The sequence below is a fragment of the Mesoplodon bidens genome (assembly GCF_964165515.1).
Source record: "Mesoplodon bidens genome assembly, chromosome: 19".
Taxonomy (NCBI): domain Eukaryota; kingdom Metazoa; phylum Chordata; class Mammalia; order Artiodactyla; family Ziphiidae; genus Mesoplodon; species Mesoplodon bidens.
In genome coordinates, this window is record NC_138179.1 from 32,424,937 (window position 1) to 32,452,258 (window position 27,322).

General features: G+C 52.0%; 1 protein-coding gene across 1 annotated transcript in view; it reads right to left on the reverse strand.

The window, feature by feature from the left end:
- Positions 1-27,322, reverse strand: part of PRKCA (protein kinase C alpha) — a 379,909-nt gene that overhangs the window by 16,860 nt on the left and 335,727 nt on the right. The window contains exons 11-16 of the mRNA XM_081218519.1: positions 25,758-25,849; positions 23,033-23,095; positions 21,995-22,133; positions 6,797-6,877; positions 1,408-1,515; positions 404-544 (exon numbers count right to left, since the gene is read on the reverse strand). Coding sequence (XP_081074645.1) covers positions 404-544; positions 1,408-1,515; positions 6,797-6,877; positions 21,995-22,133; positions 23,033-23,095; positions 25,758-25,849 — 624 coding nt within the window. The remainder of the gene's footprint in view (positions 1-403; positions 545-1,407; positions 1,516-6,796; positions 6,878-21,994; positions 22,134-23,032; positions 23,096-25,757; positions 25,850-27,322) is intronic.

Sequence of the window (27,322 nt, forward strand, 5' to 3'; positions counted from 1 at the left end):
GGCTGGCCGGCGTGGGAACCGTGCCCGGGCCGCTGGGGGGCCACCTGAGACCTGGTTACGCTGCAGGGCTCCCGTCAGGCGAGGCCAAGCCAGGAGAGCTGCAGAGGACGGGGGTCCTGCCGAGGACTCAGCGCAAGGACGACAGCCATGTGGGGCGCGTGAGGCCCGGGCCCCAAAGCCGACCTGCCCCGGTCCTCGCGTCGTCCGGGGGACTCTGCTGCCTGCCTTCTGTGGGGCACGGGTGCCACAGGCTCCCCCGACGCTCAGGGTCAGCTCAGACCTCTCATGCGAGGGCCAGGCCGGGGCCTGCAGAGGCCGGCGGTCAGCAGCCTGCTCTCTGCCGACAAAGCCCCCGGGATCCGGGGAAACAGGGCTCAGGAAAACGGCCGCGGCCCTGACTCACCACTTTGGGCTTGAAGGGCGGCTGGACCTCCCTGTTCTCCAGCTTCTCCCAGTCGATCCTCCGGAAGAAGGTGTGTTCCCGCACGTCCCGCTCTCCCTCGGGCCCGCAGCCCAGCCGCTTGCCGGGGTGTTTGGTCATCAGCTAGAAAGTGGGAGGACAGAAAGCTCTCACGTGGAGCATGGTAACCTGGCGACTGTTGCTGACAGTCCCGGATCGTACAACTGAGTCCGCTGACCGCAGGACAGAAGCGGTCTCACCGAAAAAAAAAGTGATGTGAGGTGACGGATGTATTAACTCAACTGTGGGGGTCCTTTCACACTGTACACATACATCAAACCATCACAGTGTGTGCTTTAAATATATTACCATTTTATTTGTCAATTACACCTCAATAAAGCTGAAAAAAAGGAAGAGAAACAGGAAGACCCCCTCAAAAACCAGGGGAAAAAGGGATGCCAGGTCCAGAGCCTGCCCTCTTCCTGCTCTGGCCCCAGCCCTGATGGCAGGGATGTCTGGACGTCTCAGGATGCTCTGAGTGATGCCGACTCACACAACGGGGACACGTGTGGGCCTTTCTACGGTGATTTTTGTGATAAGGAAACGGGGAAGCAATCTGGACCCACACGCAAACACAAGAAGAATTTAAATAGCCGTCTTTATATACTGTTTTAGGAGCTGCCATTCTGTATGCGCATTAAGAACACATACATAAAAAGGCACGCAATCACTAAAAACTGTGTGTGCCAGAAGTATCACAGGCCAGTATCACACAGAATGCTATATAACAAGCAGCACATGCCTATTTACTGCCCGGAACAAGATGCTCTCAAAGACTCACACGGTTCAGAAAAACCAATGCTGTCACAAGAAGGGTGACAAATTAACTGCAAACCCAGTGGCGTGGGCATGTGGTCCCCCCACCGTGTCTCTTAGAAGCGTCTGGATGGCATCTCTCCAATGGACCCTCTTGTCCACGGTCACCAAAGGAACCCAAGTCTACCTACCCCTTTGCAGATGGAAACGGCCTCCCTGGACAAGGACTTCGGATACGAGACGTTGTGCTCCATGATGGACTGAAACAGCTCGTCCTCATCCTCGCCGTCAAACGGAGGCTGCTCCGGAAGAGAGGGGGATGGGGGGCGCCTAGGCTGAGTGATTCCGCACCTCACCATGGCGCCTGCACACCCAACCCAGCACCGGGAAACAGAGTGGGCTTCTCCCACATGCACGCGGCAGGCTGCAGGCTTAGCTTGATTACCTCGCGGGCACAGGCTCCGGACACGCAGGCTCAACGGCCGTGGCTCACGGGCCTAGCCGCTCCGCGGCATGTGGGATCTTCCCAGACGGGGGCACGAACCCGTGTCCCCTGCATCGGCAGGCGGATTGTCAACCACTGCGCCACCAGGGAAGCCCAACGGGCTGTCTTTAATTAGGTTGGGGTCGGGTGTGTTTTTCATTTTCTCCTCTGTCCCTTGCCTTGCTCTGGGCAACCCCAAACAATCTTCAGGGAAGATGTTTTTGAGTAATGTTTTTAAGGATTTTCAAATAAATGACAATTAACCCATTAATCTTGTAATTATGTGTTAAACAATCTCACTGCCATCAAGTGAGGTTACAGATAGCCTTGCGTTCAGAAGGTGCCTGAGGGTGGAGAAGGCGGATGCCTTTGGGTTCTGAACCTGGGGTGAAGGGGATGCAGAACACGGGCACAGAGGGCTCTCCCCAGGCCCAGGAGTCCACGCCCAGGCCCTCTGCTCTGTCGGGGGCCTGCCGCCGGCACGGTGGCGGTGACGGGGGCTTAGCGTCCCCTGGGCACCTCTCTGTCCCCTTCTACTGTGTTTACAATCCCCACCGGGACAGTGAGGGGCACGGCAGCACGGGGCAGTTCATGGCTTTAAAGCCAGGTGGCTCTGGACCAGAACGCGGGCCCTGTCGCCTCCTAGCTGGGTGTCCATGGGCAAGTGAGCCACCTCTTTCGTTCGCAGTTTTCCGATTTGTAAAACAGGGCTCCCTGGTGAGTCTAAAGTGTCTGAGATTTTGTCTTGTGCCCAGTAAGTGCCCAATGAAGGGCGCGGGGTGCTGACGCTGGTACTGGCCAAGGGCCACCACGGAGGCTGGTCCCCCTGCCCATACCACCACTTCTCTGCCTGACATCATTAACCTACTTCTCCTGAGCACCTGTTGTTCTGGGACGCCTGCAAAACAGGCAGTTATTTTCAAATTACGACGTGTAATGTGGAGTTCCTTGTTTTTCACTGACTGTTGCCCCACCACGTTTTCTCTGTAGCTACCGGTGCTCCCAGTCAGGCTAACGCCGCTGAGGTGACACATCCTCAGAGACGGACTCGTGTGTCCAGGGCACATATATACCTGCTTCCAGCGTTGTCTTCTAATAACTGATGCTTCTATCAACATCTCTGTGCACATCACTGTTTCCTCCCTGACATCCTAAGAATAACTCCCAGGTGTGGGATGATGAGAACATTCTGATGTTCCCGTTCAATCTCTCCCGGTCACCCCTGGAGCACTCTCACAGGTCACTGCTTGCTCTCAGGCCCTGGTGTTGAAGGCAGGTCAACGGTGGAGCGTTAGAGTCACATGCACCTTCCTCCCCAGCGACTGAGCCTGGGGACCCAGGGGTGATGTGCGATGAAGTCTTCGAGTACAGGACCATTTTGGATGGCTTCCCTTCCCTCTTTCCCCCATCCTTGTGACATTTTTAGATTTCTACAGATCTGGACTCACTGTTTCAAGCTAAGCTACCTGTTAACTAAAGACCTGGCTTGGTGTAAAAAATTTCTGAACGGGGAGTGCTCTCCTTGGTGATGTGTAATTTGTGGATTTTAAATAGGCCAAGTGAGGGGTGGTGGTTCACGTTTCCCAGAATGATTCCGGAATCACTTACTAGTCAGCGGTCACGGGGGCCCTGCCGTGGTCACGTACAGATCACTGATGCGGGGTAGGGGGGGAGTACCCAGGGACAATTCTGGCTGAAGTTCTGGGATAAAGGACTCATTACCGAGTCACCAGGAATGAAGACCAAGCATAAGTGACCCTGGCGGGAAGGCACATAAAGAGGAGAGGGTTGGGCGCTCTACGATGAATGCCCGGGACGCTCTGAGCAGCAAGATGCTCATTAGAGGGCCGGGTAAATACTATTTATGCTCGAAAGTGATCAATATTTGTCAAGCAATCCAGGAACTGCAGAAAGACTCAGGCTGTTTTACACTCAACTGTCCCCCTGCCTGCTGACAATAAATAAAGCAAATGAGAAGAAAATTGCAATAAACTATCTTCTCTTCCCTGCTCATCTGCAGCCCTCTGTGATTAAAGAGGATACATTTAGACCTCAACCCCACCGACAAGTTGATAATCAATCTCTCTTTTCAATAACGACATCCATTCCCTGTAGCTTGGGGGGGTTGATCTGAGCAGAGCCTTCACTATTCTTTCTGGGCTGAGTCACGGCCCAGGAACGTGTTTAAATTTGCACTGAGGAGGCGGCAAGGCTTAAGAAGGGCGTTCGGAAATGAAAACCCCGTGTTCGTGGCAGGCGCGGCGGAGAGTTAGAGGACCCGCAGCTGGACCCGACGCTGCATCCGAATGTGGGATGCCTTTCAAATGCCGTATGTAAGGAGTGTCACCATTTCCAGCAGAGATGATGACAGCTGTAAGGGGTCACCTCAGGCAGGCTCGGTGACACTGAGAAGCTGGCGGGGAAACAACGAAAATGTGCCCAATGTTTTGGAGCCACTGGTGTGGGAATCTTCAAGTCCAAGGCCTCAGGGACAGTCTGCAAATGAGGCAGGAATTCAACGTGCACCCCAAAGGGGACGTCCCTGCAGGAGAGTGCTGTTTCCCAAGCTCTCCCGGGGAAGGAAGTCCTCAGAGTCCTGGGGAGGGAGGACGGTGGGGAGGGGCTCGCTGCAGGCCCGTGTTCAGGAATCCTGGTCTCCCCTGGCCAATAGTCAGCGCCTTTTCCGTCCTGTGACGTGCGCCGGACCTGGAAAGGGATCCGGACCATTTCCACCCACCAACCGCCTTTGTGGGCCTATGCAAATGTGACTCTGAATGAAAGCAGGGCTTGTTTCCTGGACTCCGGAGTCAGAACGTTTGAGTGGGGTCTTGCGGGGAACTCAGCTTTCTGTGCCTTTATGAACAGATAGCTCCCACGGGGGCAAACAATTCAGGCAAATTTTACTGTTAAAATGCCAAGGAGGGGAAATTAACTTAAGGTGCAGGCGATCTGTGTTCTGCCAGCGGCTGTCTCGCTGACAATGGTTCTACAGAACTGGCTTTTCTGTGTTTGCACACGGAAGCATATAGCCTTAAGAAGAATGGTTCCTTGGGGGAAGAAACCTAAATAAATAATACATAAATCACTTTTTAAATACCAAGTCTCAACATCATTGAGAAATAAAGACCAAATATAGGTGGAACCTCATCTTTTAATACCTAAAAGACAACTTTAGTGTCTATATGATGTAAGACACAATGAAAGAGAGAAAGGAGAGACCACGGGGGTCTCCCAGCCCAGAGGGAAAGCCAATGGTCTCGCGATGGTCTCCATGGCCCGGGGCCTGGTGCTCCCTCTTCCTCTCCATCTCTAGCTCACTCCACTCCAGCCACATGGGCGGCTTCCTCTCCGTTCCTTAAGTGCAAAGCTGCACACTCCCACCCCAGGGCCTTTGCACTGGCTGTTCCCTCTGTCTGGAATGCTCTTCTCCCCCGGATGTGCACGTGGACATCCTCTCACTTCCTTCTGGTCTTAACTTTATCTTCTATGTGAGGCCCTCCCTGGCGATCTGAGCTAAAATTTCAACCTTCCCCCAGCACTCTATGTTCTTCTGCTTTGTTACTTTTCTTCTTAGCTTATCACTATTACAGTCCACCAACTGCAGATCAAAAATGAAATAAAAGTCCAAAACGTTTTAAAAAGCAAAACTTGGGAACTCCCTGGTGGTCCAGTGGTTAGGACTCCACGCTTTCACTGCCAAGGGCCCAGGATCGATCCCTGGTCGGGGAACTAAGATCCCACAAGCCATGCGGTGTGGCCCAAAATAAATATAAAATAAATAAATAAAAAGCAAAACTTGAATTTGCCACATACCAACAAATACTTAAATAACATTTATATTGCAATTACAACGAGGTACATAGCATTTATATTGTGTTAGGTATATTGAGTACTAGCAAGATGATGTAAAGTGTATGGGAGGATGTGCTTGGGTTATATGCAATTACCACACCATTTATACAAGGGACTTGAGCCTCCAAGGACTCTGGTTTACCCGTGGGAGTCCTGGAACCAGTTCCCAAGGATGCCGAGGAGGGGCCCGCACATCATTTCCTTATCTGCCTGTCTACTGTCTTTCTCTGGACCGTAACCTTACTGAAGGGAAGGGTCTCTGTCTGTGTTGCTCACAGCCACCCCCAGGCACATTCAGTAAGTACGCACTGAATGAATAATCAATGAGTCAATGGATGTAACATGTCAGAAAGGGTGACTTTTCCCCAGGAACAAAGATTCAAAGATTTCTTTGGGGGCAGCTCTGCTACTCGATGGGGGTGATTCTTTCCATTCTCTCTTACAAAGGCTCTTGGCTAGGGAGGGGCACACTCCCTGGCACACTTGAGGGCTGAGAGTTAATAAAAGCTGCCCATGACAGAATCATTAGTAGGTACAATGGCAGAGATCTGAAATGTGTGAAATGCACCGCAGTCATTCTTAATCCACTGAGATGTGGGGGTGAGAGCTATTTGTCAACAGCAGCGAGTGTGACTTACCCTAGTAATACAGATCCTAAGGCCACCACCTTAGAAAGTGCCACATTAGGCAGCGATGCCCTTGCTTACCTGACACATGTCACACAGCCAAGGGAAACCTAATCTGCCTTTTCTTAACTGGAAGTTCAGCCTCGCGGGGCTTTTGTGAAAATTACAATGAATTACCCAAGGAGAGATAAGGGCAGACGGGAGAGGGTATTAAAACACCCCTTCCAGTTTAACTAACTTCTTCCTTTACAATAATACCGGCTCCACACACAGGAGTGGCCGGGGTGATTTCTGCAGAGAAACGTGCAGTGAAGCCCAATCCCACCCCAGAGCTGAGACACCGAAAACAAAAGGCCACCATTGTCCTCAACGTGCAGGGAACTTTTGCGGGTGATGCAAAAGCTGTATTGTCTACACTCCAGGGTGTAGCTTTCAATTTGGGTTTTTAGGACTAGAAGATAATTTCTGTACAATTTCTCCCTCTTTCACCAGGATGAGGGGAGTCAGACCAGCATCAGCCATTCCACACGGCCAGGTCCTGCTATCGTGGTCCCTACAGAGCTGAAGCCTTCATGTTATGTGGCGACACACAAGCATGAAAACACAGGGAAACATTACCTGCCCGGCCAGCATTTCATATAACAGGACGCCGTAGGCCCACCAGTCCACGGATTTCCCATACGGCTGATAAGCGATTATCTGTGTGAAAACAAAACACATCGACTACATTTAGTGGCCAATCAGAAAGCCTATGTTGGAACAGGGAAGTCAAGCATGTAGGCATTTACACACTCTGTTCATGCAAAGGAGGGTGATGGTAACATCTGTCGCTGGGTTTTGAGGGGACCCTTCAAATCAGACACACAGAGAACTATCGCTCCATGATTTTGGAATTCCTCTTCTGAATCCACCGGGAGATGCCACAGCACTGCTGGAAGGTAGATTTACTTATCTTCTTGGATGAAAAAGATTTGGGCACTGAGGTGGATTTCATTTGTGGAAAAAGCCCGAGGCCATTCAGAGCAAAGGTCTGATAAATAAGAAGATCAAACTATGTTACAGAATTTTGCTGAAGGATGATGAGGAGGAGGAGAAACGACTAAAGGAAACATGCTAGTTTCCTTGGGCTGCACAACAGGCCCAAGGGCATCTGCTGAAGGACTGATGTTTTGAAATGTTTTTGAAAGAGACAAAAAATGCAGTAATCAAGTGTAAGATTTGGACCTTGTCTGAATCTTGATTCAAACCACCCAAACGTAGAAAGAAATTGGGAAAATTAAAGTACGGTCTTGAATCAGATGACGTTGTGGGAATTGTTGCTAATATCATCGTGTGGGATAAACGGTCCGAGGATTAGTTACAAAGTGTCCTTTTCAGTGAGAGGGGAGTGTATGCAGGGGTGACATGCATGAGAGATGAAGTATTTAGGGGTGAAATGACATGATATCTTAGATTTGGTTTAGATACGTCAGTAAAACCAGGGCGGGGGGAGGAATCGATGAAACGAGCTGTCTGCAGCTGGGGATGGGCCCAGGGACCTTGCCCCTTTGAGACTCTCAGACGTGCTACGGTGGCCCTACACCTCCCCACCGACCGCCCCGGCCCGTGGAAGGGGGTAATACTGACTCAGATTTCTAAGAGAGGCGTGACTTATCACAACACGGCGGCTGCGTCCCAGGTAGGCTGTGTGCCAAAGGCACACACTTTCCAGACCCGTGGATCTGCCCCGGGATTCGAGGCCAGGACGTAACTAACAGGAGCAAAACCCCCTGCCATTCTGCAGAAAAACTGGACTTCAGGGTGCTCCAGGTATCTTCCAAATGGCCCCTATGTCTCATTAAACGTGCCAGGACATCAGCTAACCTCCTGTGCGTCTGCTCACCCCCATTCCTTTAACATGTTCCTAGTATTTCTCCCCGTGGCGCGAGCAATGCACACTCCTCTGACGTACCCCGGTGTGGGCAGGGACAAGAGGGCACACGTTTGAATCTGGCAGCTTTATAGCTCGTTTCCTTGACAAGAAAATGATAATCAAAGGAACCTACAAAGAGGCCTTAATTTCTTTTGAAGACTACATTTGTTCTTTTCTGAAAACATAAAAAGCACAAAAAACCCTACCAAAATGAGCCTCTAATTTATTCCCTAATGACATGAAATGGTGGCGGCCACACCAGTCCCCAGACGGGAAATGACTGCACCAAAGCCTGACTTGAACAAGTAGAAGAACAACAGAAATCCTATTTGGGAGACGAAAGACACACCCACCAAGCACCTACTATGTATCAGATAACTCTGCACACACTGTGTGTAACCCAATGAGCCAGGAATTATTCTTCTCATTTTTTAGGGGACAGAACTGAGATGCAAGAAGCTTATGGAACTTGCCCAAAGCCAATCAGGTAATAAGTGGTGCTCTGAAAACTGACATGCATATTTTAAAACTACAGTTTATGGCTTTCAAACACATGGAATCGCTCGCACTGGGACTAATAAAATATGAATCAAAGGGCTTTGAGAATTAGTTTAATGAGATTTGAAATCATCACTTCAGTTGTCATAACTATATTTCAAAAGCACTTGAGTAAAATTTGTCCTTGTAACTATATTAAAACCAGGCCCTGCAATCTGTTCTCATTAATCAGTGTTTTAGTGGGTTTTTAAAAAAATTTTTTATATTGGAGTATAGTTGATTTACAGTATTGTGTTAGTTTCAGGTGTACAGCAAAGTGATTTGGTTATACATATATACATGTATGTATCTATATTCTTTTTAAAAAATTCTTTTCCGTTATAGCTTATTACAGGATATTGAATATAGGTCTCTGTGCTCTACAGTAAAACTCTGTGGTTCACCTATTTTAGTTTCCGCTTGTTTTGAACACAGGCTGAGATGAGGCCTCGCACTGCTGTGCGAATTACGAGGCTGAAGAACAGTGGGGGCTGGATGAGGGAGACCACGCTTTATTCCGGACTCTGTTTCTACACATACTTGAGCGGTCTCACCAGCCAGACCCCTCTGCTCGGGTGCTGGAAGATGCCACCCACTTGGAGAACTGTCAGAAGTCAAGGGTGTGGAAACCCCGATTCTGGTCAGAATGATTCACAAACCCTGAAAGCCAGGCCCAGGGGAAGTTTTGGTTTGTTCGTTTGTTTTGACTCTTTGTCAGCTTTGGTCCAACTTGCTTCTCAGGGTCCATTAAGCTCTTCTGACTTGTGCTGATAAGACCTGATGCTTCCTCCAAGGCTTAGGACAGCAGGAGGCTGAGCGCCAATGGCTTGTTTTCTGGGCGATGGCATTGGTCAGCCCCTGGAGCCGGCCAGCTCACCCTGCACTGAGCTTACAAGGTTTCGCCTTTAATTGTTAATAATAGGATGGGGGTTAGGATTTAGCTGGAGCATTTTCTCCTGAAGTCGTTCACAGTCTGTCACCCCTGGCTCACGCCTTGGATGAAATGAGACGGTTCAAAGATCTAAGCTACAAGAGATGGGGGCAACCCCACCGCTGCCAACGCATGTTCAGCACGAAGTGTACTTCCCCTCAACGCAGCTGTTAGTAACAAATACCTCCAAATTACCCCCAAACCTCACTGCAAAGGGGAAGCAGTGTTGAAGAGAGCCCCACGGAAGATCTGAACACTTAGAAGCACAGGATTTAGGGTGCTGGTGACGCTATCCCCTGTGAGCCGTGTAGGCCTGCACTGTCCCATGCGGGAGCCACTGAGCCATGCGCCGCTACGAGCCTCTGACACGCGGCCAGCGCAAACGAGCCTGAAATGCTTTGGGTGTAAAATACACATCCAATTCTGAGGACTTAGTAACCAAGATGCAGAATATCTCATGGCTAATTTTTCATTTTGGATATACCGGGTTAAAGCAGATATTAAAATTAATTTCATCTATTTTTTTTTTAAGTTTTTAAGAAAACGTGGCTGCTTAAATGTAGTTGGGGCTTGCATTTTACTTCTACTGTTCAGGTCTGGTCTAGACTGAGTTCTACTGGCTCCTACTACCCGCTCCAGTTCCCCAGCTCCTGTTGGCCTAGGGGGCCAGCTTTGGGCTGAGGACGCAGCTCAGGGACCACAGAACGGACGGGAGGCTGTCTTGGGTCTGTCCCCGACGGACACGGGAGCAGGTACCTCTGGCACTTGGAAGCTGGCATCCAAGCCCAGGCAATGCCTGTCCCCCTGCAGGCCCCTGGCGAGGGGCTGCCCCGGTGACATGGTTCCCACTGCAGAGAAACTCACAGAAGGAGAGGCAGGCTCGGCAGGCAGGGCTGGGGCTGGCGGCCTTCCCTGCGGCACGGGGAAGCCAGAGACAGAACCCCGGGGCCACTGTCATCCAGGTTCACTGCTACTTGTTACTACGATCATCATGGTTATAATTCCCTGAGTCAGGTGCCTGGGGGCTGTCAGGATGCTACAAGCGGCTGCCTGTCTTGTACAGCAGGGTGTGAGTGGCCTCCTTCCAGCCTGGGTACAGGACCTGGGCAGAGGGTGGGGGGCAGCTTCTCCAGGGCCTCCTGAAGTGGACGGGGCTTCAGAAGCTTTTCTGGAGAACTGGGGGGACAGGGTGGTGAGGCTTCAGATGCTACTGACTACAGCACCAATGACTGGAGCCCATGTCACCATCCGGACTTTCACCAGGTGCCAGGGTCTTTCTCTGTTAGCTCCTGGAGCCCTCACAAGACCCTGGTGGTAGGAGCGTCCGATTTCAGAGATGAGGAAATGAAGTACAGGGAGGTTAAGCAGCCTGCCCAAGGCTCCACAGCCAGAGGTGGCAAAGCTGGCATTTGAGCCCTGGACGTCTGGCCTTGGCCTCCACGATCTGGACCATTTTTCTAAACTGAAGGTTCACCCGCTCTTGAGTCAGTGTGGCTCCCTAGACACTAGGGCGGGAACTGGCCCAGTTAGGGTGACTCTTGCCAAAAAAGGGTTCAAATGCTTAACAGGGTCTAAATAGCTAAGATGCCCACTTGAATCAGCAGGTGGCCCCGAAGGCTTGTCTTCAAGGGTTCCGGGGACTCGCGCTCCTGCCCTTGGCTGCTTTCCTGGACTCTGGTCCTCACTGTCCCACCGTGTGTCCTGGCCGAGCCCCAGTGCCCACGCTAGAGTAAACGGCCCGACTGTCGACCGCCCTTGCCAGGCTGCAGCACAAAAGAACGTTTGGCCTTTACTCATAAAACACGCTCAAGTCCTCTGACTGTCTCAGGGAAACAAACCCTATTATTTCTTCCTTTTATCAACGATAAAAATATTTTAATGGGAAACTTATGGTTGTTTCGAAAAACATCATAAATCCCCCGGGCTAGAACATGGGACACTGGAGGCCTTCTTCATGGAGCTGGTGGAAATGCTGACTTGTTGAAATAGTACCATTTGGGAAGAAAGATGATGTGCCTGGGTGTTTTCTGGGTGTTCTGTTCTGACAGCTGCAGGGCCCTGGGCTCACTCAGCATCTCCCCAACTCCCTGCTCTGGGGCCCACAGCCCAGGGCCACGCAGATCCCGAAGCCTCTGCCACGTTAGTTACACTGAGGCTGCTTATCTGCCCCCACTCGACCCCAGGCTCTCCCCCCAGGGGCTGAGCCACCCTCCCGAGCACCCCGCACGGCAGACTCTCCCTAAGGTCAGGCTGGAGAAGCCAGCGGATCTGGTGCAAGCCTGCTCCGCGGACACCACCGACCTCTTGAGTGCAAAATGCAAAGTGCTCGTCAGACCGCTGGATTGCTAAGGTCGCATGGGCCTTCGAGACGGTTTGGAAAAGCATTCTCAGGGTTCTGAGAAGGAAGCCGAGAGGCTTGCTGGAAGGTCGCTGAGTGGGCGGCAAGGTCTCCCAGCTGTGTCCACCTCCTGCAGCGCCAGGCGTGGACCAGAGCGTGGTGAACAGGAAGCATATCGGGGGCGGGGTATGAAAGAGGCATCCCCAACTCTCAGCCAAGATGCTCCCAGTCAAACCACTTTGGGGCAGTGCCTCCCAGCCCAGAGCACTGCAGGAAGCAGAGTGCGGCAAGAAAGCTCCGAACCTGACTGCCAGAGCCCAGCTCGGCCACGCGGGAGCTGTGTGACCTTGGGCAAGGCGCTTAGCCTCTCTGAGCTTCCGTTTCCTCATCTGAGATACTGGAACCCCAGCACCCCACATACTGGCAAGCACGTGGTATGTAGAGAAACGCGTGTTTACTGCAGGTGAGTTGAATACGCGTAACTCCACAGGGTCTCACGGCAGGAGCAGGAAGGCCCCGGGCACAGCAGGTGGGTGAACGGGACTCAAGGCAGTGAGCTAACCCAGGCTCACAGGAGGATGAAGGAAACATTTTGGATGAGAGGCTGGATGAATAACATGTATTAAATACTCTGAAATGATTGTCAGCACCTGGGAATTCTGTCAACGATGAACCTTCTGTTCATTCTTTCAGCAAATATCATCTGCCTACGTGCTGGACGCTGTTCCAGGCACGGGGCACAGAAGTGAATAAAACAGATTAAAAAATCCCCCTCTCATGCAACTATTTAATTTTGACCAGAGCAGCAAAACTTCTGGATTCTCTTCTCTGTGGCATTAACACACCCTCCCCGCCCCTTCCCTCACTGCCACTCTTTGGGCTAATCGTGCGTCTCTTGGGACCGGGCACCCTGTGAGTCTCAGGGATTATGACACGAAAATGGATAATTACACTAAAACGTGATACCTTACACATCAAGGATCTTAGTACATCACATGAGAAATATCTGCAATATTTGAAAGCTCTGGACAAAATGCATAATATAAGTATAAAGGAATTCTGGCACAAGATGAGAATGGGAAGTTTGGAGTCTGCACTACATATTTCCCGTTTAGATGAACACGGTGGCCAGGACTGGGGCGAACAGAAAATGACGTCTCTAAAGGCAACACAAGGGGGCTTCCCTGGTGGCGCAGTGGTTAAGAATCTGCCTGCTAATGCAGGGGATACGGGTTTGAGCCCTGGTCTGGGAAGATCCCACATGCCACGGAGCAACTAGGCCCATGAGCCACAACTACTGAGCCTGCACGTCTGGAGCCTGTGCTCCACAACAAGAGAGGCCGCGATAGTGAGAGGCCCGCGCACCGCGATGAAGGGTGGCCCCCGCTTGCCACAACTAGAGAAAGCCCTCGCACAGACACGAAGACCCAACACAGCCATAAATAAATAAGTGTGGGTTTAAAGGCAACACAAGTGCTTTAAGGTCCAGTTACAGTAACCACCCCTCTGCCTCCTTGACACCCGGGGAGGGGATGGAAGGCAAAGAGCAGGACAGTGTACGTGCCGCTCCCCGAGGACCTGAAGGGGATCACGTGACACAAAGAGGGTTTGCAACTACTGACCCTGGCTTTAAATAGCAAGTAACACAGAAGAGAAAAAGGAAGGAAGCAAGGGAGGAAAAAGAGAGCGAGGGAGGAGGGGATGGCAAAAGCAGAGCTTTCAAAGCCTGGTGATTACAGTCCCTGTTCCCAGTTCTATCCTGGACCTTTGTTTGGAAGGGAAAGGCCACCCAGGCTGCACTTCTTCTTCTTCTTCTTTTTTTTGTATTCATAAACTGCTTTAAAGAGAAGTTTTAGGTTCAGAGCAAAATTGAGAGGAATCTGCGAGTTCCCGTAGACCCCACCCCCTGCCAAGTTCAACACACGAGACTGTATCTTAGTTACAATCGCTGAACCTGCATGGATACATCGTTATCACCCAAAGCCCAGGGTTTACATCAGGGTTCACTCCTGGTGCTGTACATTCTATGGGTTTTTGAAAATGCATCATGACATGTGCCCACCACTGTACTGTTATTGTACATAATAGCTTCACTGTCCTCAAAACGCTCTGCCCACGGTCCTCCCCCAGCCCCAGCAATCACCAATCTGTTTTATTGTCTTCCTAGTTTTGCCTCTTCCAGAATGTCAACAGTCGGGCTCTTACAGCGTGCAGTGTTTTCAGATGGGCTTCTTTCACTTAGTCATGCATGCCGAGGTTTCCTCCATGGCTTGAGAGCTCATTTCTTTCGAGTGTTGAATAATATTCCATTGTCTAGACGTATCGCAGTTTATTTGTTCACTCACCTACTGAAGGACATCTTGGTGGCTTCCAAGATCTGGCAATTATGACTAACGCTGCTATAAACACTTGTGCAGGTTTCTGTGTGGACATAAGTTCTCAATTCATTTGGGTAAATACTCAGGAGCGTGATTGTTGGGATCGTTTGGTAAAGACCACATTTAGCTTCGTAAGACACTGCCGAACTCTCTTCCACGGTGGCTGTGTTAATAATTCTGAAAGAGCCACGAGTAAACTTCTGAATCGCCTGCCTGACTTCTGATCAGGCAGAAAGATGCCCCCCGCACCTGGTGTTTGTCTGACACTGGGACGTGTGCTAGCGAGATGTCTGTGGTCCTCAGATGAGGCATCAACAGCATGGAGTTACAGGGGGAGAAAGCATTCCCATTTCAAGGCTTTGTGCAAAAGCTCTAACCTCTTACTTGGGCTAATCTCCCTCTAGCTCCTCGGTAACATTTGCTTGTCAAGGAATAAGTCAGGAAGGTGACCATGAAGCGGCCAGGGCTGGGAAAACACCATCCCAGTTGACCTGGGTCACCCAACCTCTTCAGCCCAAGGCCGAACTAACTTCCATAATTTCTTGTTACATCAAAACAACAACAACAACAAACTAAACACCTCTTTGGATTCTCTTCTGCCAACCGGGTATTTTCAAGAACCTCCTTAAGAGCGAGATACACTAAGAATATGATACCCACGGTAACAGGGGCCAAGTTTTAACCCCACCTAAGCCACACTGCACTGGGCACGGTGCCCGTCTCCCACGGGCGTGGCCGAGGCCCGGCCAGCTTGCAGGCAGTGACACCGTGGTTGGGGGGGGGCGGGCAGAGCCAGGACTCGACCCTCTGTCACGGTGCCCGCTCGATGTGAGCAGGACAGGAGTGGGGTGAGGACATCTGAGGAACTGCCCCGACCCCTGGGACCTTTACCCACCCCTCCTTCCTGTTCTGCTTGGTGAGAGATGATGATGCCGATTCTGAGTAGGTAAAAACGCATCCTGGTTTACAGCGTCATTCACCTGTGGCCGAGACCCAGGACTCCGTACGGGCCTGGGGCGCTGGGGCCAGAGGAACAGAGGCCACAGACCCTCTGCCTAAATACATACGCTACAAACTGAGCTCGCAGTATGAACTAGCTGTTCTCTCCTACCACCCTGCACACGGACTTCCCCCAGCGCTCTGCTCGGGCTGCTGTAACGGCATGGCTTCAACAACAGACGTCTACTGCTCATGGTTCTGGAGAGTCGAAGCGCAAGGTCAAGGTGCCAGCAGGGCAGCAGCCCCCTCACTGCGCTCTCAGCGGCCTGTCCTCCGTGAGCTGCCCTCCTGGTGTCTCTTATGAAAACCTCAGTGCTCTCCGAGGGGGTCCCATCCTAATGACCTTGTCTGGCTGTGATGACCTCCTGGAAAGCCCTGCCCCTACAGACAGTCACACTGGCATCACCTTCAACACACCAATTTTGGGGGAACAGGATTCCACCTGTAATTCTTCCCAACAACCCGGAAGGCCAGGTTCGACTGGAGAATTCAGGGGCCCCTGAGATGGCCCTTCAGACGCGGAGACGTGGCCCCCTTGACGGCTGAGGATCTGACGGCTCTTGCCGCCCCCCTCCACCACGGCCATGACGAGCCTCCTGCACGTCCCAGCTCTGTCCCACCTGCCCATCGGACGCAGGTGTGTCTGCGCCAGCAGGGCAGCACCCCGCGGGGCGATGGCACCGGGGGAGAGGCTGCGCAGGTCCTGGGAGGGACTTCTCAGACCCCAGGTGGGCACATCCCTTTGACCCTACAGACCCCAAGCCTGTGAGGAGAGCTCAGGCTGGGGAGACCCGACGAGAGCCCTGTAACGTTGGGGGCACAAACTTCAGCCTGCAGCCCAAATCCAGCCCGACCCTGCCGGGTACAGCCTGGGAGCTAAGCATGGTTTTAAGTTCCTGAATGCGAAAGAAAAAATGTAACAAAGACTATCAGTCTTTCGAGCCTTTTGGCAGGAACAGCTGCTCAAACTGGAGAAATCTAAAATTTAGATGAAGGCAAAGGCTAAAACACTTGCTCTCTAGGCCTCAGCAGAAAAAGCTTGCTGATCCCGGCTCTGTAACCCAGGGCAGGGGCCCCTCTTGCTGGGGTCCTCGGCGCTTTTGAGACCTGCCCCTGTGCCGCTGCTGGCACTCACTGGCTTCTTTCTATCTCGTTTCCCCATTTCTTCCCAGCTTGGCAGGGGCTAATTTACTGCTAATTTACTGCCTGGCTGCCCGGCTGTGTGCACCAAATGAGGTCTTTTCTCATTTGACTTTTAGATCCTCTTTTATTCTCTGCCCCTCTCTACAACCCTTTCCCAAGAGGCCAGGAGAAGCTCTGGGGAGGTCGGTATTCTGGTCCCTCGGGTCCTGAGCTGACTTCCCGTACACCTTGGACCCATGGGGACCCCAGGCGGTGGGTGAGGGGGGGCGCGGGGCCACACCCCTGCCCCCGCATGCTCTGTCACCTGCCATCAGCCTTGGGTTCCAGCCCCAGAGCTCCCGACCCCTCAGTGCCGGAGCCACGGCCCTGTGCCCCGGCCCATCTGCCCCGCCACAGCCACGGCCAGACACGCAGCTCGGTACGCCTGCCCCTCCCCCCCATCCCTCCTGCCCCCGGGGTAGCGGCCCACCCATGAACAAAAGCCAAGGGTCCTGCTGCCTGGAGCTCAGCGGGAGACAAAGAAAGAAGTAAACACGTGAGCACGCGACGTGGTCTATCCGAGGGTGACGTGCACCGCAGAAGGGGACCAGGGACGCGGCTGGAGGTCTGCCCCCTGAACCAGGGTGGCCAGGAAAGGTGACCCGGAGGTGACATTTGCGCCAAGGCTTCAAGGAGGAGAAGGAGGGAGCAGGCTGACCCCCGGGAAAGGAGGGTCCAGGTAGAGGGAAGGAGAGAAGAATCAGGCATATTTTACATAAAAATGCAGACTTCTGGCTGTCGTCAGGGGCAATCCCATGCGGGCCTTCTCGCAGGGCTGAAAGGAGAGGCCAGGACCCCGGGGACGGGCTTCCAGCTCTCCAAACGCATCCAGCCCAACACAGACGGCAAGTGTGAGCGTCTGCCTGTGGGCAGCTGGTGGCGGGGGGACCCGCAGGCTTCTCCCCCTGGGGCTGTCCCGTGCTGCAGGACCGTCTGTCGTCACCTGGGGACACGGTCTCGCCGGTATCTCCAAGCTCCCCTGGGCTGCAGTGGCCCGCTCCTAACTGCTTCCAGCCCCTGACGCTCCTGGCAGGGGGTGCTTGGTGGACCCTCGGTGAGCACCTGAGGGGGAGGGGCTTAGGGCTGCTGGCTCGCCCCGGCTTCTGAGAGGTCTGCCCAGAATGGGCAGCTGGACCACCATCCTGACTCACTGCCCCAGAGACGGAAAGGTCTGGTCAGGACTCAGACCCCTCGGACATTAAAGAAGAAGTGGTCTATAACATCTCGGTGCTCGTTTCTCACTGCTCTTTCTCTCGGGGTGTCTTCTCATCTCCCTGGAGGTGCTGTGATACGTGCACAGGATACACGGGCTTTGGGGTCGGAAGGTCTCGGCTGCAAATCCCACCTTTGTCTCCTACCAAGTGGCACAACCTCTGCTCGTGTATCAGGCGTGACCAAACGGAAGCTGCGTTCCGAGGGCCCGGTCTGGAACAGGCACTGCCCACACTGTGGGTGACGCCCTCTGCGTGTAGGCTACACACCCCGGCACGATCAGGCCGAGAGCGAGGGTTCCACGTGGCGCACTTTCCAGAAGCTTCGCCCCTACCGCTGCCTCGCTCTCCCAGGAAAGGCTGGGCGATGCTAGCGTCCAGGCTGCTGCTCGGCCGCGGCAGATACCTGCCTTGTGACTGCATCTCGCTCGCTCGGAATAGCCGACTTTCAGATGGGGGATGAAACCCAGGTAAAGCCTCAAGGGCTCTCTCGCTGACCTCGAAGCATCCTTTCTATGTCAAAGCAAAGAGTCCCCTTCACGTCGGCTTCAGGGATTAGTTCCTGATTGGTGCCCCTTTCCCAGCGTCCATCTCAGCGCCAAACCTGCATGTTAGTGACATTTTCTGCCTTTGCTCATCTTTACCGGCTAAGGAGATGCTGCAGTATCAATCCATTTCAAGGCTTTTAATGAACAGCCATAAATATTTAATTTATTTGCCTATTTAGGAAAATGCCACCTAAGATAATTATTTTGCCTTTGCCTGACAGAAAGATTTACACAGAGGACAGGATTATTTTCACCTCTGAGCAAATTCAGAAACTTGGAACCTAGATGGTCTTTTCTCTACCCTGCAATGATTCCTTGGGTGAAATATGCCAAATTCCCGGACCCTTATGAAGAAAATGCTAGCAAAAGGCGAAACAACCTAAAGTTATTCCTGACAGAGCTCCCAAAGGAGCGCAGATTATTTTTTATTGAAAGTCAACCGGCATCTAGGTGTAGATTCTGGTTCCTGTTTGCGTCACCTCCTCTAGATGGGAAGCACTTCCAGGGCAAGGCCCCGTGTGCTCTCTTTTTGTGTCCGCACGATGCCATGCTTGGTAGGTACAGCAAGCGTGCAGAATGCTCTGTGGACACACAAACTGCCCCGGGTTTGAGTGGCTCAGCGTGGCGGGCAGTGCGAAGGTCTGCAGGCAGCCTGAGCCTGGGGAGGCAGCTGCATTCCGGCATTTTTAGCAAAAGTGGCCCCAGGCTGTTACTGACTGCCTCGGACACTCATCTGAAAGACAGGCCTGGCGGCCGGCCGTTCCTCTACAGGGTTTGTGATGAGAAGAAAGTACAGAAGGTGACCAGCACACAGTGGACACTCGATAAATGGCAGGTGCTCCTTGACTGCTTGCACAGTGGGTATAAGGAGAGGAATGAAGGCTTACAGAACCTGAGGGTATCCAGAGCCAGAACATGTGATCCAGTGTGTATTAAGAGGCCCAAAGCTCGTTTTCCATAAAGCCCTCTTTGACGGCCTGTTCCCAGCATCCCTCTCCCTGATGGATGTTCCCAGCATCCCTCTCCCTGATGGATGTTCCCAGCATCCCTCTCCCTGATGGATGTTCCCAGCATCCCTCTCCCTGATGGATGTTCCCAGCATCCCTCTCTCTGAAGGATATTCCCAGCATCCCTCTCCCTGATGGATATTCCCAGCATCCCTCTCTCTGATGGTGTTCCCAGCATCCCTCTCCCTGATGGACGTTCCCAGCATCCCTCTCTCTGATACCACGTCCTCAGGTTCTTAGCATGACATGGCCAGCCCCATACAGGTGCGATCTCCTAAATGGCAAACAACTTCTCAGTTCAAAGGGTCTTTTCCAGGCCAACCTAGTCTCTGTTGGCCCAAAAAAGTGACCAGGAAGACAGCAATGGCCAGGGTCTTCTAGGACAGGCTTCTGGAAGACTGCAAGAGGCTCAGAATCCGATGTGGCAAGTGAGTCAAGTGAACGAAGGACCACTTGCCTTGCGACCGACAAGGCATGTCCCCTTGAGATGGGGAGATGACCCTGGATTATCTGGGTGAGCCCCATGTAATCCCAAAGGTCCTTAGGAGAGGGAGGCTGGAGGGCTGGGGCTAGAAAAGAGAGGGAGAGCGATTACAAGATGCTACGCTTCTGGCACAGAAGATGGAGGAAGACCCATGAGCCGAGGGCTGCAGACAAGCCCCAGAGGCTGGACAAGGCACAGATTCTCCCCCGAGCTGCTGGAGGGTGTGCAGCCCTGCCGGCAGTTTGGTGCTAGCCCAGTGAGACTGCTGTGGGCTTCTGACCTCCAGAACCGTAAGATAATAAATTTGCACTGTTTTAATTCACTAACCTAGCAGCTGTTATAGCAGCCATATGAAATTAGCACTGCAAGGAACCTCGCGAAAAAAGGCAACAAAGTTCAATTACTTGGACAATTTCATCTGTGTGGAACGCTGTCACCCCTGGTGATGTCAGATGGCTGAGGTGTCACTGAACACAGGAAGCTGTTTGTTTGAGCGACAGGGACCTGGTCTTGACGAAGTTCAAAGCCACCTTTATTCCTCTAACTGCTGCCGTTCCCTGTCACCAAGCTTTGACAGCAACTGGTGGGTGTTGCACAGAGTGGGCACAGCTAATAATCACAGCCTGTTTAATACATGTCAGCCAGTAGGAGGCTTCAGAATAAATACTGCCTCAGGAAGTTGTATTTTTTTCTGCACCATCTCTCTATCCTTCATGTTTGAAAGATATTGAAGCTCATTATATGCATGGAGATACTAAGGTGTGAGCTGTTTGCAGGGAAAGAGGTTATGTAGGTTATGTATCAAGAGAACATCCCATCTTTGCCCACGTAATTCAGAATTTAAGTTTCTAAGTCAATGTTCTAAGCCTATGTTCCTACACAGTCTAGGAATATAACAGGCAAAAAAAGCCTTAGCAAAGGGATAAGGATTAGCTTCCCTTTTGGAATAATGGTAACGAGGGTTGCCAGGTGCAAACACTGTACTAGGCACCTTAGTCCTCAGAGCAACTCTGCAGGGCAGACAGTATCATCCCTGACTTGCCACTGTAGAAACGGAGGCTCAGACAGTTTGAGAAACTTGCCTGAGCTCCCACAGCCTGTAAATAATAACGTCAGGAGTGCAGCTCACACTGGTTGGATTTCTAATCGCGTGTCTTTCTGGCTATCGCTACTGCCTCGGAGATAAACGCATGAGGCGCTATGCTGAGTAACTACCACAAAGCCACCCGACAGCTGACACGAGAGCTCTGCAAAGAGCCGAAGGTTGGCCTAACGTGGAATCCATCCCCCCCTCCCTGCTGGAGCTCAGTGGGGAAGGGACGGTGCCGTCCATAGGGTGGGGCGTGGTCAGAAAGGTGGCTACACAGCGACCCAGGGTTCTAACCCACCCAATCACTGGCATGTAGGAAGCTTTGTAAAAGAGGAAGAAAGCTGCTCAATATGTGTTATGACAAAGACAATGCAGCATGGCCACTGCTGTCAACACACAAATCTTGGAGCCACTCTGCTTAGAACCACATGGGTGTGCTCTTCCCATGATCCACTGCAGTGTGCCGCTGAGAGCAGCAACCACTGATTTTCTGACACAGAAACCAAACTTACGGTCACCAAAGGGGAAGGGGGGGATAAATTAGGAGATTGGGATTAACATATACACACTACGGTATATAAAAGAGATAAACAACAAGGACCTACTGTAGAGCACACGGAACTATATTCAATATCTTGTAATAACACATAATGGAAAGGAAATCAGAGAATGGATCTGAATATATATATATGTATACATATATATATATCGATACATACACATTTATATAACTGAATCACTTTGTTGTACACCTGAAACTAATGCATTATAAATAACTATACTTCAATAAAAAAAGAAACAAACCATAACAAAACAAAAAATAAATCACTCTGATTTTGCTAAATAGGCATCATCGGAACTGCCTTTGACCCAGTTTTTCCATGCAGAGCCCTCCCACAAGCAAGATCCTCCCTTCTTTGCCCCACAGTGTTTCTTAAGCTGGTTTGCTGATGACCATGTAAGAAATACGTATGTTCTACCATGCACGCATCTCACACGTATGTGTAACAAAAACAAAAGTTCCGTGAACCAAGGCGTACCCTTACTTTGTGCGGGGAGTTCTCGTGGTTTCTTTTTCTGCATTATTTATTCCCAACACATCGACTTGGTGATTCAGGGGTGACTCTACATCCCACGAGGGGGCTGTGTCTGCAGCTGGAAAGCCCTGGTCTAAAACACCGGGCCAGTCGGGGTCCTACCTCCGGGGCGATGTAATCCGGGGTCCCACAGAAGGTCCTGGTCGTGACCCCATCCATCATGTGCTCCTTACACATCCCGAAGTCCGCGATCTTGATATGTCCTTCCGAATCCAGCATGACGTTATCTAACTTCAGGTCTCTGCAAAGAAGCGGGTGGCATCAGCATCCTTCCCGTAATGTCACATGCTTTGCTCTGCTGCTCGTGAGACAGAAGCGCCCGTGAGTGGCTGCGTCCCAGTGGCACATGAACTACAGTCACGGGAGTGCTGGGACTGGGAATTAGGACTTATTTATCTTTCCATCTCTAGAGCCCAGCGTAGTGTCTAGCATGCAGCAGGTACTTAATAAATGCAGACTGAACGAACGACTAAACGACTGAGCTAGTGATTCCCGACCTTGGCTGTGCAGGTGAATCACCAGACACCCCAAATGAGCAGCTCTGAGGAGGCCCCAGTCACCGGTTTATTAGTGTCCCACCCAGAGAGATCAGACACACAGCCAGGTATGCAAATCACGGGCTCCGAACAACCTCGCTGGGTCACCTGCGTCCCTTCCATTCTGCCCCGTGCCGTATGGTCTTCTAATTAATCTCTGCTTAACACTGGAGAACGTTCTCCCTTCATTGTGACCAAGAGCGGGAGGAACCGAATCCAGCAGTCGTCCCCGTCCCCTCCCGGCTCCCCGTGCCCCTCTGCGGAGCATCGCCAACAGAAATGCAGCTTTCATTGGCCCCTCACCTCTGTGCCAAGTCAAAGGCAGAGGAAGGAGCTGGCAGGGAAAAGAAAAGCATGTTTTCTTGCGGAAGCAGAAATGAGATAAACGATCTTCTGAGGTCCGGAAACCAGAAGGTGGTTCGGATTTGCCCGGAGGCTGCGGAAAGAATGGTAGTCCCTGCAGGTCTCCGTGACCCGGGGCGTGGTGGTGGTGGTGGGAGTCCGCTCCACGTTCTAAGTCCCCATCACAGAACTCATACCCACAGAACCCAGAGGTCCAGCAAAGCCTCCACAGTGCTGCGGCCAGCAGGGCTTCGATACACACCTATAAATGATTCCTCTTTTATGAAGAAAGAACAACCCAATGGAAATCTCTGCTGCGTAGAACCTGCAAAAGAAAACGCCTGTCAGGCGTCTGGCTTGCTTTCTTTGGCCTCCTGGATACTTTTTACTCTCAAGATCGGGCATCGAAATGGCAAGAGTGGGAGACCCTGGATGAGCAGAGATCAGCACTGCCCTGCATGTGTCGTCAACCCTCTGCCGTTTTATGACTCCAACTTCCCCAAGGAATGATACAGCTAGTAAAATCAATGAAGCAGGTTTATTACCTGTCCCCAAATAAACGCTTCTTGTCTGGGGCAAGTAGACAGGTAATTACTGCTTAAAAGACATTTTGAATACGATCTTTTAAAGAATGGCTGTCTGCTAGGCTGTTCTATGTCAGGGCTACGGTAGATTGGAGCAAATTTCCATTTTCCTATTCAAGGGCAGAATACATTAGTGTTTGAAAATACACTTATGCCCTGGAAGACAAAGGACAGTGTGTGATGATCTCTGCAGGTGGTTTACTCACCCCCTCACCCCTACCCCAAGTGCTGAGAGAAATGGGACCCACGCCAGGATTCAGACCTGATGCACCCTTTTTATTTTTTCAATATTCTTACAATTTAAAAAAAATTATTTATTTATTGGCCGCGAGGCACGTGGGATCTTAGTTCCCCGTCCAGGGATCGAACTCGCGTCCCCTACATTGGAAGTGCAGAGTCTTAACCGCTGGACCGCCAGGGAAGCCCCCTGATGCACCCTTTTAAATAATTCATAATAAAAAGCAGTTACTGCCTTCACTTCAAAATTGTTCATGGGTCAATATCTGAAACTCTGAATAAGTGCTGAAGCAGGTTTTAAAATTTGCACAGCATTTAGGAGTTCTTGACGTCTAAGACACAAGATGCTGCCTGTGTCAACGTCATACCCGGGAGGCTTCAAATAAGCACACGTGGGCTTCCCTGGTGGCGCAGTGGTTGAGAGTCCGCCTGCCGATGCAGGGGACATGGGTTTGTGCCCCAGTCCGGGAAGATCCCACATACCGCAGAGCGGCTGGGCCCGTGAGCCATGGCCACTGAGCCTGCACATCCGGAGCCTGTGCTCCGCAATGGGAGAGGCCACAACAGTGAGAAGCCCGCGTACAGCAAAAAAAAAAAGAAAAGAAAAAAAAAAGCACACGTGTTTACATGAGCAGAGAAACAACACCAAACCCTCAGCGGGGGGCAGGGGGGCACCTCTGAGGGCTGGCAGGGGGCGGAGGAGGGAGAAGAGAAGGGGTCACAGGTGACTGTCATATGATTTTTTCATGCTTTGCTGTATTTTTAAAGTGAAAAACTTTCCAGCAGCACAAATACAAGGGAATGGTACTAAGTGGGACGGCCTGTTAGTTCATGATGGAAGGTGGCTCTTCTGCCCTTGGCTCTTTACAGCTCTGTGCTGTCAAGCTTCATTCTGTAACCTGTGCATTTTAATGCTCTGTAACTAACAACACGAGAGACAGGGCCATCCGCCCCTCGGTTTTGAGCGTCCCCAAGAATGCCCCATTCTGTCTCCAGTGAGCCTTCCCCAGACCGGCTCACCCCGCACGGACCGGAAGTGCCCCAGGCTTTCTTTCAGACTGAACATCGGCCAGAACCCAATTAACGTTTGCCCACTCGATTCATCAGGGCACCTGCGCACTGGGCATCCTCACTCTGGGGACAAAAGAGCTGTGTGTGGGCTTCCCTGGTGGCGCAGTGGTTGCGAGTCCGCCTGCCGATGCAGGGGACACGGGTTCGTGCCCCGGTCTGGGAGGATCCCACATGCCGCGGAGCGGCTGGGCCCGTGAGCCATGGCCGCTGAGCCTGCGCGTCCGGAGCCTGTGCTCCGCAACGGGAGAGGCCACAGCAGTGAGAGGCCCGCGTACCGCAAAAAAAAAAAAAAAAAAAAAAAAATTAAAAAAAAAGAGCTGTGTGTTTAGATCTGCTTCTGTGAGTTTCCCGGGACTTCCTGGCCCCTGGAAAATGGGGTGACTCTTCAGGTCTCAAAGCCTCGCCTCTAGATGGATGACTCTGTCTTCCCCTGGAGCCCACACCTCTCTCCGGGGCTGCTGATCTATGCATCCCACTGAGACCTTCTAATGATCCCCTGCAACCTCCTCCTCCGGATGGCTGCTCCCTCCCCAGTCTACAGACGGGCAGCAGCTGGAGAGGCTTCTCTCTCCTCACCCCCAGGCACCAAGTTCTGGTTTTCTTCTTCCAGAAGGTGTCTCCATACACTGGCTAGTCTTAGGCTCCAGCCTTTGTCCTCCACACAGACTGTCACCTGCCCCGCCTCCACCGGCCATCCTTCCATCTCCTCTTGGCCAGGGCCCCGTGGAAACTTCACCTGATGCTGTCAGGCCCCCCGAGGCCCCTTCCAGGCTCTCTTGTTCCCCAGCCAGGCCCTCTGCTCGGCCCATCACCCAGAGCCCCTTTATTTGTTCAAATAATGACTGAATGGCTCGATCGACAAGGGTGGAATGGGGTGACAGGCCATCTATACACCTGCATCTCCAACTTGCCGGAAGTAGAATAAACTGCTCCGGAGGAGACGTTTAGGTGGACCCTGTCCACCGACCTGCCCCCGGGAAGGTAACAGTGCTCCACCCCAATCCGGGCCCAGCCCCACTTCCAGATCCCCCCGGCAGAGGTTCTCGGGTGGGAGTGGCGCGCGGTCTACGTTCGGGGACTTTACAAACTACTCACACTGCCTGCGGTTCCTTAAATTTTCCCACTTGCTGGATGTGGTACATGAGGTCCCCGCCATTGACGTATTCCATGACAAAGTACAGCCGATCCTGAGGACCAAGGTGGACAGGTGAGCGGGTTGACGGCAGCAGGGTGGCGGCCTCCACCCTCCCAACTGTGCTCTGCTGTTAGTAAAACGTGGGCCACACTGGCGGGTTCGCCCAGTAGAGCCGGTCACGGTGTTCTCCCCCAAATAAAGAATAAGTACTAAGCCCTATTGCGTGAGGGCCTTGGGACGTATAGAGTCACGACGTAACCCTGAAACGACGGGTTATGTCAGCCTGTCTGCTCCCGATCACAGGAGTGGCCTCAAACTTTCTTCCCTCTTCTCCTACACACAGGATACACTTCTAAGTTAGGGACGGCGTGAAGGATCCATAGGGGCCCATTACTTCATCTTAACCAGTGTTCTGGTTCGCAATGTCTACGAGGCAACGCCACAGTAACGTAACGTGTTTACCCGGATGCTCCTGAGAGCAAAGCTCGTGGTGAGGTCGGGCTTGTACGTTACAGGTGCTCAGTGGTGTTGACTGTGAGGGATGGGACTGTACGCGGAGAGGTTAACCCAATGTTCTCTTTATGCCCAAGTGTTGTTTTTCATTTTCTCTGTCACTGATATGCTAAGTGTTGGCCCCATGAAGCGCATACATCACAGAACTAAGTAAATCTGCATATTTATGAGGACCACACGCTGGGACAGATGGGGAGACTGAGCGGGTGTAAGAGGAAGTAACAGCACAGCACAAGGTAAGAGCTGACCTCTGCTCTCTTCCAGAAAACACCACCATTTCACAGAGGTTATTATACATTAAAGTAGTGCACAGGAAAAAAGAAAAATGTTGGAGCTGCTGCTAACAGCCAGGGAAACGGCTCTGGGAGCTTCAATCTCTCGCTTTCCTGTTACAAACTTTAATTTCAATTTTATTTCTCTGCTTTGCAGCTTTCCAGAGCTTAATCAGTGTAACCAGGGTTACGGGATCTGGACTGGGTTTCTTTCTCTTCTCTGCCTATCGCTAACTTCCTCCTTGGCGCTACCTAGGAGCTGCTGCTGGGAGCAGAGGGCCGGCCGGCTGCAGGCAGTAGGCTGACCCGCAGTGGCCGGGGCCCGACCCTGCGGCCCCACTGTCCACCCGAGGCTCCAGGGTGCTGCTTTGCTAGTAGCCACGACGGCTACTGAGTACTGAGCCACGTCTGCAGGAGGACAGCCGCGGAGGCCTGCAGAGCCCATCTTTGGGAAAGGCGTCACTGTGGTGCCATCTAAATGTTTATATTTCTTGTAGGTTACTCGCAAGCACCACGCCAGGGTCCCATAATCGGCTGACCAGCGCTTTGGAAATTATTTTGTCCTCTCTTTAGTTAACCTATATGGCAGGGCTCAGCAAACGTTTTCTGTAAAGGGCCCGACAGTGAATATTTTAGGCTCTGTGTGTGTCTTGTAACTACTCAGCTCTGCCTTTGCAGCACGAAAGCGGCAGATGCTGGGTAAGTGAAGGGGCAGGGCTGTGTCCCAAGAGAACTATTTA